The sequence below is a fragment of the Nesoenas mayeri genome (genome assembly GCF_963082525.1).
Source record: "Nesoenas mayeri genome assembly, chromosome: 6".
Taxonomy (NCBI): domain Eukaryota; kingdom Metazoa; phylum Chordata; class Aves; order Columbiformes; family Columbidae; genus Nesoenas; species Nesoenas mayeri.
The window spans coordinates 38769876-38787161 of NC_137545.1; the positions used below are offsets into that span (position 1 = coordinate 38769876).

At 36.5% G+C, this 17286-nt stretch overlaps 1 protein-coding gene across 1 annotated transcript in view; it reads right to left on the reverse strand.

Annotated features, from left to right (window-relative positions):
- Window positions 1-17286, reverse strand: part of LRP1B (LDL receptor related protein 1B) — a gene marked incomplete at both ends in the record, with an annotated part of 678833 nt that overhangs the window by 11853 nt on the left and 649694 nt on the right. The window contains 3 exons of the mRNA XM_080346793.1: window positions 10059-10163; window positions 11238-11412; window positions 15802-15963. Coding sequence (XP_080202919.1) covers window positions 10059-10163; window positions 11238-11412; window positions 15802-15963 — 442 coding nt within the window. The remainder of the gene's footprint in view (window positions 1-10058; window positions 10164-11237; window positions 11413-15801; window positions 15964-17286) is intronic.

Genomic DNA, 17286 nt, shown 5'->3' on the forward strand with positions numbered 1-17286 from the left:
GGAGACCTTATCACTGTCTATAGCTACCTGAAAGGAGGTTGTAGCATGGAGGGAATTGGTCTCTTCTCCCATGTAGCAAGTGATAGGACAAGAGGAAATGGCCTCAAGTCGTGCCACGGAAAGGTTTAGATTAGATAGCAGGAGAAATTTCTTCCCAAAAAGGGTTGTGAGCCATTGGAACAGGCTGCCCAGGGCAGTGGTGGAGTCACCATCCCTGAAGGGGTTTAAAAGACATGTAGGTGAGGCTCCTAGGGACATGGCTTAGTGCTGGAGTTAGGTTATGGTTGGACTCGATGACCTTGGGGGTCTCTTCCAACCAAAATGATTCTATGATTCTATGAAATCATTTGGTACCAGCAGCTTTTGTTCTATAGTGTTGCCAGTTGTATGGTCAGAGAAAAGACATCTGCAGTAGAGGCAAACAAAAAGGCGTTAACAAAGCAGATCTATATAAAGCCACTGTTTTCATTGAAGACGTTCATAATATCAAGAACTGTGAAGAAAGAACAGCGGTAATGCCTAATCTGAGCTACACATAAACAAATACAGATGGAAACAGATGGGGAGTGCAGGGCAGGTTGGAGTCAGCTGAGGTGCTACAGTGAACATCTAGAGGTGTGAATCTCCAGTTCCCAACCAAATTGGTTAACAGATCAAAGAGCAACATTACCATAGAGAATTCCAATATAAAAACTGAAAGTAAATGTAATAAAGGCTGTCCATGGTCTGCTGCCACAGTCATTAATAAAACTATGCTACAGCTCTCTCTGTTACAATTCAGATCTACACTTATAAAGAGATGACTGCTTGGGAAACATGTTCCGAGATACGTACTGCCACCGTGATAGGAATTATTTATTTTGAGGAAACAGTATTACAGAAGAGAGATGTTTAAACTTTAAAGTGAAACTATAAAGGCAACCCACTTGTAATAAGTCACATTTAAAATTAAGATATTTATATTTCAGAGATTGATTATGCTGCAGTTACAGAATCTATTCATGAGAGAAATTGTCTCTTTCCTCTATTTTTGTATAACCCTTATAGGTCAGTGCACCGAAACACTCTAAACTCAATTATACGGGCACTTGACCAAAAGGAACCATTTGACTATGAAATGGCTAAGCAAATAGAAAAAGCTAGAAAAAAGGCTAATTTGGTGGTAGCATGCATTTTGTTTTGTTTTGTTTCTCTATCTTTTTTCTTTTTCGTGCCACAGGCAGTGTCATAAAAATATAATACAGCAGACATAACATGCAGTTAAAAGTACTTTTGTAGGCAACTGCTTTCCAACTCAGTATACCAGTATGTATCCAAAAAATGATAGAAAGCGGCACTGAAAGATTAGTCTACAAGTATATCAGAATCAGTGAGAGAGTCATTACAAAACAGAGGTTGAAGGAGAAATCAAAATGTTTCTTGCCAATTAATGACATTTCTTCATTAAACAAAGTGATTTTTTAACTTTGCTTTTCTTTTCGGTCATGGCATAAATATAATAGGAATGCATAGTTAAACATCCTTATGAAAATACCCAGTCTCACTATTTTAAGAACAGTTAAATTAAGATTTCACTGGAACTTATTACTATTAGAACTATTTGTAAGATGAGAAGACATCTGGATTATAGTTAGTTACTATCTGTATTAAATTGCATTGAAAGACAGAAATCAAAATAATCCCCTTTTAATCTCCAGTCTCTGTAGTATGACTAAATAATGAAATTATTTCTTATAATATATTTAGCAATAGTTTTGGAAGCAGGCTTTCTTCATACAGGGAGCTGATACGATAAAATTATACCCTCAGATAAATGCTCAAAGCTACAAAGAACTTTCTTAACAATGAAAGACCAAAAAACCCACCCCAACTTTGATCAACAGCACATCTTGTAGATTCTCCTATTTTGTAGGATTTAATTATTTTCAAATATTACTTTTTCCTTAATATTTTGTGTAAGAACAGACCACATTTTAGTACTTCTGTGTAATGAACATCTCTTGGTACCTTTATAAGGAACACAAAGGGAAAGAATTTGATGCAAAAGGTAAGGGATAGAAGCTCTACAACGTTACTTGAAAATTTAATACAGATTACTCTGAAAGTCATTAAGATTAGGAAAATTGTACAATCCAAAAGCAAGCAAAACAACAGAAAATTACTTTGGAGGAACCCAAGGAATCTGAAATTTACTAACAACATACATGAAAAATAAAATGTGACTTTAAATATTAATTTAGTTTGTGCATGACAGTACTATATGCAAAACATCATTCACAGTTGCTGAATGGTGTTCACTGCAAAGGAACAAACCTCCAGATGCAACTCGGCCTCTGTCATCCCAAGGTAAGAAAAAGAAGTAACTGAGGGACATTAAACACCATGCTATTAGCAATATGCATACAGTATATATGCTATACAAGTATCAATATTAACGGAGCAAACATATAAAAATTAAGCATGTCTAGATGACTACTACTATAGCTGAAGTTACACTGAGCAATAAAGCAAAAGGAAAAGAATAGACTGAGGTGGTAAGAATAAGAAAAGAATGAGAAATAACTGGATCAATAGGTATATGACAAATCCCGTTTTCTTCTCCTTGTAGAGGCAAAATAAGCAGTGATGTATAGCAGCAGCTACCAAGGAAGTTTTATTCAAACAATTTTAAACTCATGGATAAAGGATATCTCCATTACAGCCTAGCTAGTAAATGTTCAATGGAAAATATACATACTCCTCTTTTCCAAGGTCGTGTCATTTCTTCCTTTGACAAACACTCTTCAAACATCTATTTGTGTTTAATCCTTGAACTAGCACTAGTTAGCACTACAAACTGAAAGACCTTCTATAATATAAAACTATAACCTGCTGATTGTGTTCAAATTCAAGACATTTAAAACAAAGGCACTTTTAGTTTAAAAAAGAAAGCTCTCAAAGAACTAGCATAAAACTGTGAAATTCCTGTTGTCATAGTAATTGGGTAGCTCACTAAATACACCCTAGGAAATCATATGGAAAATATTTATCACAAGATACTTGATAAAATGTTCTGTTCTCTGACTTCTACTGCCTGTTATGGTTCCAGTTGCCTTCTACTCTTGGGCAGTCTTCTCAATGCTGCAATTGGACTATGGGTGTATCCGAATCTTTTTTTGAACAGAGCTCTGCAGTAGTTCTGATTTTTACATTTACGTATGAAATACGTATATAAAAGGTGAGTGTCAGGAGGATGGAGCCAGGCTCTTCTTGGTGACAACCAATGGTAGGACAAGGGGTAATGGGTTCAAACTGGAACACAAGAGGTTCCACTTAAATTTGAGAAGAAACTTCTTCTCAATGAGGGTGGCAGAGCCTGGCCCAGGTTGCCCAGGGGGGTTGTGGAGTCTCCTTCTCTGCAGACATTCCAACCCGCCTGGACACCTTCCTGTGTAACCTCATCTGGGTGTTCCTGCTCCATGGGGGGATTGCACTGGATGAGCTTTCGAGGTCCCTTCCAATCCCTGACATTCTGGGATTCTGTGAAATTGCAAGTACTTAACAGCATTTGTGCAAGTCATACACACACTTACACAAAAACTGTTCAAAACTGAAGATTTCTCAACATGAAAGGAATGTCAAGAGGAAGGTATAGCATCACAGAAATGTGAGTTGCAAGGAAGGTCTTCCATCAAGAAGAATGTACTCTCTTCTTTCCAATTTTCATAACACAAACACACGCACACATGCTAATAATAACTATACAAATAGACCACATCTATGTGCAGATGCAAATAATAATAGTAATACAAATAAAAAGATGGAATTATAGCAACATATAGTTACAGCAAAGATATAAAAGAAAAGGTGTGAGACTGATATTCTGTACTAAAGAAATTGATAGAGCACTGCATATGTAACAACCAATGATCATCCTCTTCATTGGTATCACACAAGATATAATCTTCTCCTAAACCTTGCTTCTCTTGCATGAATGTATATACAGTTAGATAACTAGTGAGAAAGAAACAGAAAGGTAAATAAAGGTAATTATTAAAACAGACTGTTAGAACAGATGGAGCTGACAGTTTAGGAAATAAATAGATTATGTGAATCTGATTTCCTGTTATTTTTGTTTTCAGTGGATTTTTGAAGTTACTGGAGCAATTCAGACATATCTCATATGCTTCTAGTGTTACACACATCACACCCCCCAGCCATTAGTGAGTAGTACTGAAGAGATACTTAAAGAATATGAATGTGAATATGAAAAAGACAGTAACTATACCTAAGATAACACTTCTTTAAAAGACACCCTCAGCGGTACCTTTTTCAGAAAGGTCATTGCCTCAAATATTACCATTCCGATAGTAAATTCTCTCAAAGCCTTTTTTATTTAGCAATAAGGACAATAATGGGGGTGGGGTGTGAATGTTCTTTATATTCCTAAAATAATTCTAAGAATTAATATTTCAGATTGAGGAGGACCTTATTTCCAAAGGGAAATCACAGTATATTCTGCATCTTTTAGAATCTGACATTGAAACTGGAAACCAAGTTCACAAAACCCTTTTTGGTGGCATATATGCAGCCACAATGAGGCCTTAATTTCTTCCTAAACTGGTCAGGTGAAAAGCACAACTTCTGCTTCCAGTGCACACCCAATGTTTATTGCATTCAGGTTTAAAAATCTTGAAGTAGGAAGATGAAATAAAAATGTACCCTAACAGTCCAGGCTGATAAAGGGAAAGTATATTCTTCCAAGCTTATAGTTCCTCTGTATAATTACAGCTTTAGGATTGCCCTTTAGAACAGACAGATCTTGTTCTCAGTTGTCTTTATTGAATGATAATAAGGGCTTGATTATAGATAAAGTTTGCATTCTCAACTGATCTGGCTGTGAGAGAGAGAGGAGTTCCTGCTGAATGACAATAAACCCAGCCATTAGCTACTTCTCCTAAAAATCACCCACCCATGAATTGGAGACTGGTTAATAAAAACATTAGCCCTTAGGTAAGTGTCTCTCAGAGACCAGGGACAGATGTCAGACAGCGTGGCCAGATGTGCAGGTTGGAGGGATAAACTATTTCCCCTAACAACGGAGCAGAACTCGGAGAGAAAATCTTTGAGACTCCCATTCCTGACACAATGACTCTTGTGAAGGACGGGATTACTTCCTCCCTCCCTCATGTCTTCTGCTCACCACTATCAGGTTGGTAAAATTATAAAGAAGCTCCAGTTAAGAACTAATGTGGTGCCAAATCAACACCAGATACTGGGAACAACTGGACCTTGAACTGAGGTTGGCGAGAACTGAGACATACGGAGTTACACTTTTTCCTCTCTATCACTGTCTTCAACTCCATCAAACAACTTCTGTTTGCTTTTTTTCCATTTAATCTAAGCCTCTTTGGCTTTGTAAAGAAATAATTTAGAAGATTCTAACAATCCCTGGATGCAGACAATGGTGGCCCTACTAACCCAACAATCGGTCTGAAAAGACAACAAGAACATTAATTCCATCTCTGTTTATAGTCTGAATCTGAAAAAGTGAATTACCTACTTTTGTTTAAACTTCCTCTTCTTCTGATTACCTGTTCTTCTGATACGCTTCCTCACATTGAAGAAAAACTTGAATTTTCTCTACCATCTTTTTTCTTCCATGTTTCCCCTTCTCCACCTTACAATATGTTTAATAAAGGAAATTCCACAACTGTACACAAATAACCCTTGCAAGGTGAAAGCAAGAGGACAGTTCAGTTCTGCTAAAAGTCATATTACTGATGTGCTTTACTGCTTTTCTTTGTATTTGAGGTAGGATTATTCATGCTACTGTATAACACAAATGCCTAATAAAAGCAATCTTGGGAATACTGTCACAGCAAGAGTAAATAAACAAAATAAGTTAATGTTCAAAATGTTGCAAATCCTTCCACATATTTTCTCTGGAAGACAACCTTCTCGAAAGGAGAAACCACAGCTTTCATCAACATAATAGTCCTTTGGGCATCAACATTTCACTTTCTGGAAGGAAGAAAATGAAGACTAACATTAATACCACTTTTGCACAAGTCCAGCTTTTCCTTTTTATTCTGTCTTTAAGCCTTTGTTTTCCGCTTTTTCGTAATTATGTCTTTCAGAAAGAAAGAGTCTCACTTTGTCCTAGAAACTAATACTTTTCCTTGGATTTCTGAAGCCTGTTTCATTTTGTTCTACAGGCTAGTCCAAACTTTGATGCATGCTTGTCCTCAGTAGGGGCTTCAAATGTAGCTGAAGGAAGAAAGTATCTTCACCTGCCTGGAAGAAGTGTTTGGCAGCACAGCTTTTCAGCATAGCTCCTATTCTAGCAATCCATCTCCACATTTCTTTCAATTACGCAGTTAGAGAAGGTTGAAGAAAGGATCTGTGGGCCTCTAGATCCTACCATACCTTTTTTTGGTAACATGGATTCTTGCCATTGTTGGCATTTGGCCTCACACAGAAGCTCTAAGAGGCTGAAATTCACGTTATCAACTCAAAGGCTAAGTCAGAGATTCAAACATGACTTTAAATCCTTGGTTTTAATACTTTTTCTCATTTTGACAGTAAATATGGTTAAACTAGACCAAAAGATCATGAGAACAGGCAATGCCACGAAAATAAATATCAATGCTACTGAGAATATTCCTAATTCAATTAACTTTGCTGAAATCCCACTGTCAGTATATGTCAGTTTTGATTCCAGTGGAAACAGAAATTAATCCTTATTGGCTACAAAATTTTATAATAAAAAAACCCACCACACAATTATTTTACCTATTTTTTCTGTAAAAATCCATCACTAAAGAAATTAAAACAAACAATCAAACAAAACCTCAACAAACCCCAAATAGCAAAAAAAAACCCCCAACCTTCACAGTTTAATTGTTAAACTCAGTCTTAAGAATTGCGAAAAGAGTATGTAAATCATAAGTGACTCTCAATGCTGTATTTTTAGAGTATTTAACCTTTCAGAATGTTTCACAAGAATTTTTTCACTGTTACCTTCTTGAGACCATTTTAGATAGAAAAAGAAGAAAGGTACTTGCAATACATGACCTTAAAGTCAGCAACACGTTGTTCGTAGGGCTGCATTATTCTGAAAACCCAACTATGATACAGGGAGATACAAAATGTTCCAAACAACCATGTCCTATTCAAATGCTGATCACCAGACCCACTCCATACTCTTCAAAGTTTAAGAAGTGGTAGTCAGACCACTAAGCCAGTTTCCAATGGATTTAGGATAGCTTAGGTCATAGAGTTTCATTGCTTGAGAATGCTGACAAAGGAATTGTGATCATATTTTTCGAGAAAATTAGATTATTCACCATACCTAGTCACTGTCATTGCTAACCACCAGACAACCACATCACATGCCCACAGCATTTTATGTTTTTATAAACCACGCATTTAGATAAGATTAAAGGTGTTCAAGTTTCATATTTTATCCCAAGCCTAGGTCTTTGGCTCATGTAGCTCACATCTTTTTGTTTAACCGTTTCTATTTTACAACATTATTTCTATAAAGTTAACAATTGGGCTTAAGAATACAAGCTTAACTCCTGCTTTGGTACCCAAATAGCTCTTCTACTCCTTTCCCTGTACAGATAAGAAACAGGAAGTCACGTTTGGACTACAGAACATGTGCAACATCACTGTTTGCTAAACTTTATGCTCTGTAGGATTAACTTGGCAAAATACCTCGAAATGTAGACAATAATAGCCAAGAGGCATTTTCAGTATCTTCAACTCATTTACTAAAAGTAAAGTTTTAATTTCTTCCTCCAGTGATACAGACACTCCAACAGTATGTTTAAATATACTCATCAGTGCAACTATCAAAGGGTAAGTGTGTATTATAGAAACGAGCCCCCAGATTGAGTAGATATTGTGAAATGTATGTGAATGTGCATGACTTGAACCAATGAACTGTGGCCTGAAATGATGTCACAGAATGTGCAGCATTAAGTGGAAGGTTAAACCTACTTGCATCTCGGTTCATTAAACGCGGTTAAAGTGCAAATTCCCTCATTCTGACAGTAGTAATCACAAGGGTTCACTTTCTGGTCACAGCGCTGACTTTTAAACCCCACAGAGCATCTGCAGAATTTCAGTAAAATAGACCTATGTAAATATTCTGCCTTTTGCTGAACAGATTTTAAACGCATTATATATAATGATGGCAAGACACACACACACAGGCACACACTCACAGATAACAAAATTAATACTCTTTTTTCATGGAAGGTCCAATCTGACTATACTGAAAAGTTTGCTCATTGGCATTGATCAAACACTTGGGCCTATATTAACTGATGGGTTCAGGAACCTAGCATTCTTAATGAAGTATTGTTGTCAAATGTATTATACATTTGTGTTGATTGATCCAGATTGCAATGGTCTTAAAAATTCTCATAGCTATTTTCTTAGCCTTGTTAAGAGTGTTGGTGTATGCTGCAGTATTTATGCATTGTAAATCCATAAAGAAATTAAGGTATGAAACCTTTTTTTTCCTTGAGATGCTATGGTGTTCCACAGGAATTTGAAAAAGAATAAGCCATTTTTAGAAGGAAAAAGAAAGGAAAAATCACAAGCTTCCAAAATAGCCATTCTAGCTGTGAATCACCAGACTTAGTCATCATATTTGGGCCTTACATATTACAGCTGAGATTTATGAGTCTCTCCAATCCACAAAAAAAGACATTTAAGGAGGTACAAAGAACAGGTAAAAAGGGCTAGAGGAAAAAGTGACATAGGCACCTAAAGCACTTACAGCTAAATAAGGACTACAGTGCACAACTGCATTCCACTGCCTCTAACCTCAAAGCTGCAAACATCTGTTGATAACTGCTTTTCCATACCAAAACATAACTACAGCTTTGCCCGTTTGCACATCCAGAAGTGCTTGAGCTCTCACAGGGAGGAACAGCTGGTCCATCTCTTACACTGGTCAGGCTACAATATCCAGGCATTGTGCTGTGTAACTTCCTTGAGAGTCTGAGTACAACAGGCACTCTCTTTTAAGATCATCTACCTCATACACATCAACAAAATGAAGGGACGGCTGTATCTGTATTTACCAAGTTGCAATGCCAAATCCCTTTGGAAAATAACTTACTTATGTCACCCTGGAAATAAGCCACTCAAGTCCAATTCTCTCTGCCAGCAACTCATATGTTCCTGGAGGATGCTCTGACCTCCAGATTGCCCTGAGAAGTGGAAGACTATCCAGAAAGATCATTTATTAGGCAGAACTAAGAAAAAACAACCCAGAGTATGACTGAGAGCAGGAAAGAAATTAATTTATTGCTACCATGACTACTTCTGTATTTTATATTTAGCAGGTGAAAAAGAAGATACACCATAGCTCTCAAGAAAGGACTAGAAATGTAGGTTGGTCTGACTCTTAAGAGAGTACTTCACTGTCTAGACTACAGAATCACATTTCCTTTGGTATTTGGTGTCTGGGCTGAAGAAAAGCATCCCCTCAACAACAGTGCAGGAGGGAGTGATCTCAACACAGAACAGCCAAGCTACTGTGGGCAGTGTGAAGGTAAGGGCAGAAACAAGAGATAAATGAGCATATCCTCAGACCCATAAAGGAAATAAATGCTGACACTCTTCCTCCTATTGTCTAGCCATCAGGTTCCTTACAGGACTGTAGCACCCTCGACTCCGACCATCTTTCTGGGAGAAAAGACTAAACCCCTTTTGAGAAGCAGGGCAGGCAACCAACCTGTACATCTGGAATCCATCTCAGAAAAAAGCCCAAACGGGCTTTAAATCTGGCCTGAAATTATTAGACATCTCAAAAAATACATCTTTGTATAGATATACATTCACAATATGTATCTTAGTTATATCTTTCAATACACATATTGCAAAAAGGTAGACAAAGTATTGGGTTACAGAAATACTTAGAAAAATCCTCTAAGTTACAATCGCAACCAGCACATTGTACATCCTAGAGAGAGCAAAAATATAGACACATGCAAAATATTTTTATTATTTGTTGTCACACAGATATTTTAATGATCTAAACAGTGCAGGATACTCACAGACAGACAGGTATATTTGTTTCTGGGTCCAGTTGACAGGTACCACCATTGTAACAGTATCCATCACATAACTGACAGGTAGAGGCAATCTTTCCATTAGTGCAACTGTCATGGTTAAAAAGAAATACAAATAGCAATCAGTATTTTATTAAATCTGGTGAATTCCCTTATAATTATCTACATATTAAAATATTGATTTTATGATCTGTATAAGTTCTACTGATAGCAAGAATTCTAGGTTTCCACTTTGAAAAGCCAGCCTAGGCAGTGAGCTTATTACACAAAATGTTTTTAATCTTTCCTTTTGTTAAAATAACCTATTATTATATCCTCAGTTCAGGAAGGACAGGGAACTGCTGGAGAGAGTCCAGCGTAGGGCAACAAAGATGCTGAAGGGAGTGGAGCATCTCCCGTGTGAGGAAAGGCTGAGGGAGCTGGGGCTCTGGAGCTGGACAAGAGGACACTGAGGGGTGACCTCGTTCATGTTTACAGATATATAAAGGGTGAGTGTCAGGAGGATGGAGCCAGGCTCTTCTCGGTGACAACCAATGGTAGGACAAGGGGTAATGGGTTCAAACTGGAACACAAAAAGTTCCACTTAAATTTGAGAAGAAACTTCTTCTCAGTGAGGGTGGCAGAGCCTGGCCCAGGCTGCCCAGGGAGGTTGTGGAGTCTCCTTCTCTGCAGACATTCCAACCCGCCTGGACACCTTCCTGTGTAACCTCATCTGGGTGTTCCTGCTCCAGTGGGGGATTGCACTGGATGAGCTTTCGAGGTCCCTTCCAATCCCTGACATTCTGTGATTCTGTGAAAATAATCACTCAGCAATATAGCAGCACATCTTACTACATATGCTTTTTTTCTTAGTAGACAATATCTCCCTATCACTGTCACAGATACTGCAGAAGGAACAAATTTCAACAGTGGTAAAACTCGACTGTTAACTTCATGAAATATTCCAATTTTTCCAAGTGAAGACTCATTCACTCTCCTGCTGCATTGTGCTTCCCCCAGTGAGGAGTGCTCCAAGAGTTGATTTAAAAAGGCAGCAGCCATGCAAAGGAATTGTTCTGATGTGACAGGTTCAGGTCCTAGCCACTGTATAAGAGATTTAAAGGATAATGCAAAATAATTGCTATTAAATATACGATTCTGAATGCAGTTCCCCCCCCAACTTACTTGCATACTATGTCATTACTGTCCTTGTTTATTATGCACTGTCCCCCATGACATCTGATACACTTGTCCACTTCACATTTTGGCCCTTCAAATTGTACTGGACAGACACATTCTACGCTTCCATCATCAGAAATAGTACATGATTCAGAATTCACACAATAATGGTGGCAAACATCTGCAAGCAACAGGAAAGCTAATTACTAAAAGACATTACAGAGTATCACGTAAAAATAATACCTTGCTTTTCTCTGTTTTAAAAGGTACTATAATAAAAATGAAATTGTAAAGGAAGCTGGTGCCTCACAGGTAACTACAGGAATCAAGACTACCCCATAAGCAGACACATAACATATTAATGATGTACTCTTGAGAAGTGAAATAGAAGAATAAACTCATAAAGAGTTTCTTCTTTTTCCTTCTAGATGTCTGACCATTTATGGCATCATTCCACATAATATAAAGACTACTGATGAGAAAAGCGGAGTAATGTTAATGTATTTAATGGGACATTGGTTGAATAAAAATCTTTTGATATATTCACATTAGCATTAACAGCATTATGGTAAACTGAAATGGAAACAGTATTTTGAAGTAATTAAGTTTTATTTTTCCTTTATCCACATACTAAAATTTCATGAAGTTTTAATAATAATAATACATAAAGACATAATCCATAAGTTCTACAAAAAACTGCATACATGCTTATCTTTATAGACTGTGCAAGACCCCATTATCTTATTTAACTGCTTAAATGTCAGTAGGACTAAAATTTCAAGTAGTTCATTCTTTAACTCTTTAGAAGCACCATGAACTGTCTCAGTTTTTTCCACATCCCTTTAAAAATACCCCAAGTTACTTGGCTGAAGGAGCTTCCAGAGCTGCAATATACTGGTATCTTAACATTTAGGTTCATTTTTATTTACATGGTAGTGACAACTTTTTTTCATTCAAAGTCTCTAGTTCTCCCTGTTTCTAATACTTTCTCCCGTTCTATGCAGCGAACATGTTGCATTAAGCTTTTGGTGGTGTTCTTGATGGACAGACAAAATAAGTGATATATGATTCCTCTACAGGAATCAACTGTGAACTATGCACCTGTATTAGCTTAGAGGTAACCTATTCCATATTAATTAAATATTACCTTTCTGTCAAAACTAATAAATTCAAATCCTTTGAAGGTCAGGATACTGCTGAGGGTGAGTCAGTAGCAGCTGGGAGTAAGGGATTATCAAATTGTTCACTAGAGAGCAGAACTTTGGCCAAATCATAGAATCATTTTGGTTGGAAGAGACCCTTAAGATCACCAAGTCCAACCATAACATAATTCTGCCACTAAACCAAGTGGCAACTTCAGCCTTGAGCCTGGAATGTGAACTCTCCAGCTGGTGTTTGACTAGGGGCACGTTGCATGCGGCAAATTGGAGACTACTAAAATGGATATATTTTACTGACCATACTCAAGATGGACGATTTGTGGGATATCTCATAAAGTGGGAAACATTTTACTTATGGTGCTCAGTTTTGCCGGACTGTTGGAGGAGTTATTTCTGTTTGATTATTGACTCTATGTCTCCACCTACCTATGCAGGCTCTAGACTCATCTGCTTGTGGAATCACTACTGAGCAACCAGAGAGGCTTAAAGACACTAAATGAAGTAGTTCATTGTTTGCCATTCCCCAGTTCAGGGTACAGAACGGGAATTTGCAGCAAGGGGTCTGTTTTTTGAGCAAAACTTGCCTTAGTTGGAAAGATAATTTTGAGAGATGTTTTACAAAAAAAACATTGCAAGGGGGAAATATTTCCATGTAAACCCAAAGCAACACAAAACAAACCCAACCCAACACTTAGGCATAGGAAGCTCACATTCTAAAACAATTATTGGTTTTCAGTATTGATGGTAGTCACAACCACCTTTAATCTTCTGCTATATCTAAAATGTGTATGCTACATTTGTACATTTGGGCTGAAATGACACAAATATATATATATATATATATATATATATATATATATATTCCTTTCTGCTAAAGAAAGGAATTTCAGTTTCAGGGAAAGTAACACCTTGTGAGATCACTATAACCGCTTTGAATGATTGTAACTGCATGAAAACGTTTTCTATTTTTTAGGTTGTTTGGGCCTTAAATGATACAAGAAATGAACTTTAACTAGTCTATATGTCTTTTTTCAGGAATTTAAAATAGGGAGTTATATTCAAATACACGTGTATATAATAACATGCACAATGTTAGTGGAATTCTATGTAAATTCATTCACCTAAATTTATTTCAGCAGTGGCAGTGCCTTGACATGGAGCACACATTTTAGTTATTTAGTCCTTATGTGAATTAATCACAGGAGAAACTCTGCATTGGGTAATTGGAGACGATAAGTATGAGGAAAATAAGGTCTTTTCAATCTGGCAATACTGTGAGTAAATGTCTTCTCTCTGCCATAAAAACCACTAATAATATTTTCATCTTGGGAGCATGAGTAAAATACCTCTGCTCATTCACGTATCATCCTTTGCATATGAACTAGTTTCAATCACATCATAGAAAGACTGACAAAGATATTTTAAAGGCAAACGATCTTTGCAATAATACTCTATCAATCTAAAGCAAAAAATCATACATATATGTGAATAAAGCAAAAAAAATCATAGATGTGAATTTATATACACACTACTAACTGTGAACTTGTATAATTTCATAGAACTGTTATTAGCCACAAAAAATACTCGAAAAGATTGTAGACTTTTTTATTTTAATTAAGGTTTAAATAAACAAAAGCTTCATTTTATTTTGTATTTTATATGTGTTTGAGTCACCCTATTGTGGCATTTTTCCAGTGTCAGCAGACAATCCAAATCTGATAATGAGCACTATTTAAGAAGTACTCCGAAATTTACATTTAAATTAATTCTTTTTTTAAAAAAAGAATGTTTGCAGAACCATTCAACTAGAAACAATTTGTTTGGTTTTGGGTAAGCCTCAAGTAAATATTTTTTCTTAATCTGTGTGTCTGTCTGTGAATGATTTATGTACTATACTGTTTTCAAATACCCAATTGTGTTTGCAGATAGTTATTTGTGGATCCATGCAGTTTGTTTAATACCAAGTGGGAGAGAATCACAATTACTGCTGGTTTTCCATTCAAAGGTTTCAATTTATTTCATAGTCTCCCAACTGGAAATACATTCAGCTTACTTCAGTATAAATCCTGTTTAAGATAGATACACACTAACCCTTCCCTTGCTTGACAGACCTCTCACTAAAACTACATACTTTTTTTAATCTTGTAGACAATTCTGAACCAGACCTTTAAAACAGCTAATTTCCTTTCAATTTTATTTAAATCTAGCCTTCTACAGCAAATTCACTGAATTACGTACAAAAGAGATGATGGCTTTCACATTTAATGTTCTATATTAAGCTTGTCTGCCAGGAGCACTGTGACAGTCCTCTATTTTAGAGTCTTATAGGCAAAGCAAAGCAGTAGAAAAAAAGGAAATTAAAAAGGAGATTAAACAAATAATTCTGATCTCAGGAAAATATCCAGTTTTTGGTTAGGGTTGCTAGTGAGTCATCAGTTTGAAGAGACACGAAGATAAACTATAATTTTGAAATGAGTGACCAAAAGGAGAAATTCAAGATTGCATTTAAATGTCTTGAGTCACTGCAAAACAGATAATAGTGATTCATGCTAAGAGAAAGCATGGAGAGAAAAGAGACTAAGAACAGAAGGCCTATAGCTTGATAATGCTCTTTTCCCTCTCCTCTGTAAAAGAAGTAAAAAAAAAATCAGAGAAAGTTCTAAAAAGCAAGAAGAGCCTTTCTAAAAGCATGGCAATCTTTGGAAAACAGAGACTGATGGATCAGTGGAATGAAGAACTATGGACAACCTAAGTCCTGAGAATGAACAAAGAGTATATACTTAGAAATCCTGATTTTCAATACCAGGAGGGGCCAGAAACTGTTCTCAAGGTGATCTTAGACTAAGCAAGATGAAGGCATGTAGAGGCGTGAAACTCAAGGGAGCTGTCAAAACACCACTTACTGGGGTTAGAAATAAAACTGAAAGGTAAGGCAGAAGTTCAAGACACGTGTTGGTGGGCAAAGATAAGGGACACCAGAGAATTAATTTAATCAACTACTTCAGTTCGCTATGTTTAGATATTCCACTAGCATGAGACAACATATATGAGAAGATGGACTAGAAACTATTAACGCAAGTATCTCATTTCTACTGACTCAGTCAGCTGCCTTTTAGAGCTGCATTGTACATATTAATTCACGAAAATACTAAAATAACTAATTCCTAAGAAAGATCTTTCTTCGCCTAAACACATAGATGGATACTGCAGTAATATGTTCAAAGATGACTTGAATACATCAAATTCCATTAACTTAGCAGTATGAATATTTTTGGAGCTACGTTTAGCAACATGTGTTGAAGAAAAATCACTCAAATCATGTCAAACTTCCGTTTTGTAGAACTTCTATTGTAAAACCATATTTAAGAGGCTTATCAATCCCGATTTAAGAGTCTGTGAAGATTACTTACAATACTGACACCTGTCTCCCGTATACTCAGCCAAGCAGTTGCAAAAGGGTTGATTCCCAGCAGTGACACTGCAGGTCCCTCCGTTTTGGCAGAAATGATGGCAGACTGTCTGATTGCAGTTTGGTCCTGTAAAACCCAGCGCACAGTTGCAGGTTGGCCTTCCTATTTAAAACAAAAAACCAAAACAACGAACTATTTTATGATAAAAATAAACAAACATCAAAACAATTAGCACTTTAAAGATAGATACATTTATCGTACCAGTACCAAGTTTTAATATATGAACCCAACTCCATTTTTCTAGACACTAATAAAACACGCCCTTGCAAACACTGCTTGAATTCAGAACTTTTTGAAAAGCAAGTCAGCAGATATGGACACTGCAAAAACTGCATCTACGCATTTGACATTTGTGCATGTATGGTCATGGACTCTTTATTTGGAAATTCTTTTTAAAGATGGTCTTAAGTAGGAATTTAAGATATGACTAAGATCTTAAATCATCCTGCCAGGCTGGGTTCCTCCAGTTGCAGAGGAAAAATGTTTGTATAATCAACACCCATGCCTTTTTGAATACACTCCATTATTCTCGAATCTACAAACCTTTACATATAATTACAAGAATACAGAAATATTTAATGTGCTAATAGTCAACTTTACATAACAATCTTTACTAAAACACAAATGTTTGTGCCTATTTTGTTATCCTACTCCTCTCATCTAATAAATGCTGTAATATAAAACTTGCTGTCTTGCATCAGACCAAAAATGACTGTCAGGTCAATATTCAATATTGGAAAAGCAGTGAACACGTAGGGATCAACATCTGCACAAAATGAACTCCTAGGCTATAGCTTCTTTTTAAACAGTTTTAAAAGAGTGTTTAAAACCTGATGCATTTTCCTCCTACGATTCTTCCTTATTGTAATTTTCCCACTTATTTTCCTTATCTAAATCTCATGTCTAAAGGAGTTATAGCTTTGTTACAATTCCACTGTTTTATTAAAATCTTCCACTTTCCCTGACTTTTTTCTTAAGGCTTAACTTCTTTAAAATAAACCTCTAGATCCCATAAATGTTTTTCCATCTCCTGACTTCGCTTTTATATCTCATTTGTAATCTTCTCTTCAAGTAAATGACGTGATGTGTCCAACTACCCACCCCCTTCTCACTTCCTAATACTCTATTCTCATCCTTGTTTATCTCTTAGTAACTTTATTTTTCTTCCATGCTCCTTTCCCTTTGTTTTCATTCAAAGAGGCAGACAGGGTGGTGTTAATTTGAATTATAAAGCAAAGGCTCACCCCTTTGAGTAAAGTCACAGAAATACCATATGTCTGAGTAAGGACCACACGTGGGCTAGTTATAGTCAAAGAGTAAACAGGAATCAGGCAGAACAAAAGGAATGCCTTGTGAGCAGGAAAACAGAAAACCAAAACAGTAACACATGTGCTTTACATAAATGGTAAAAGTCTAAGAATTAAG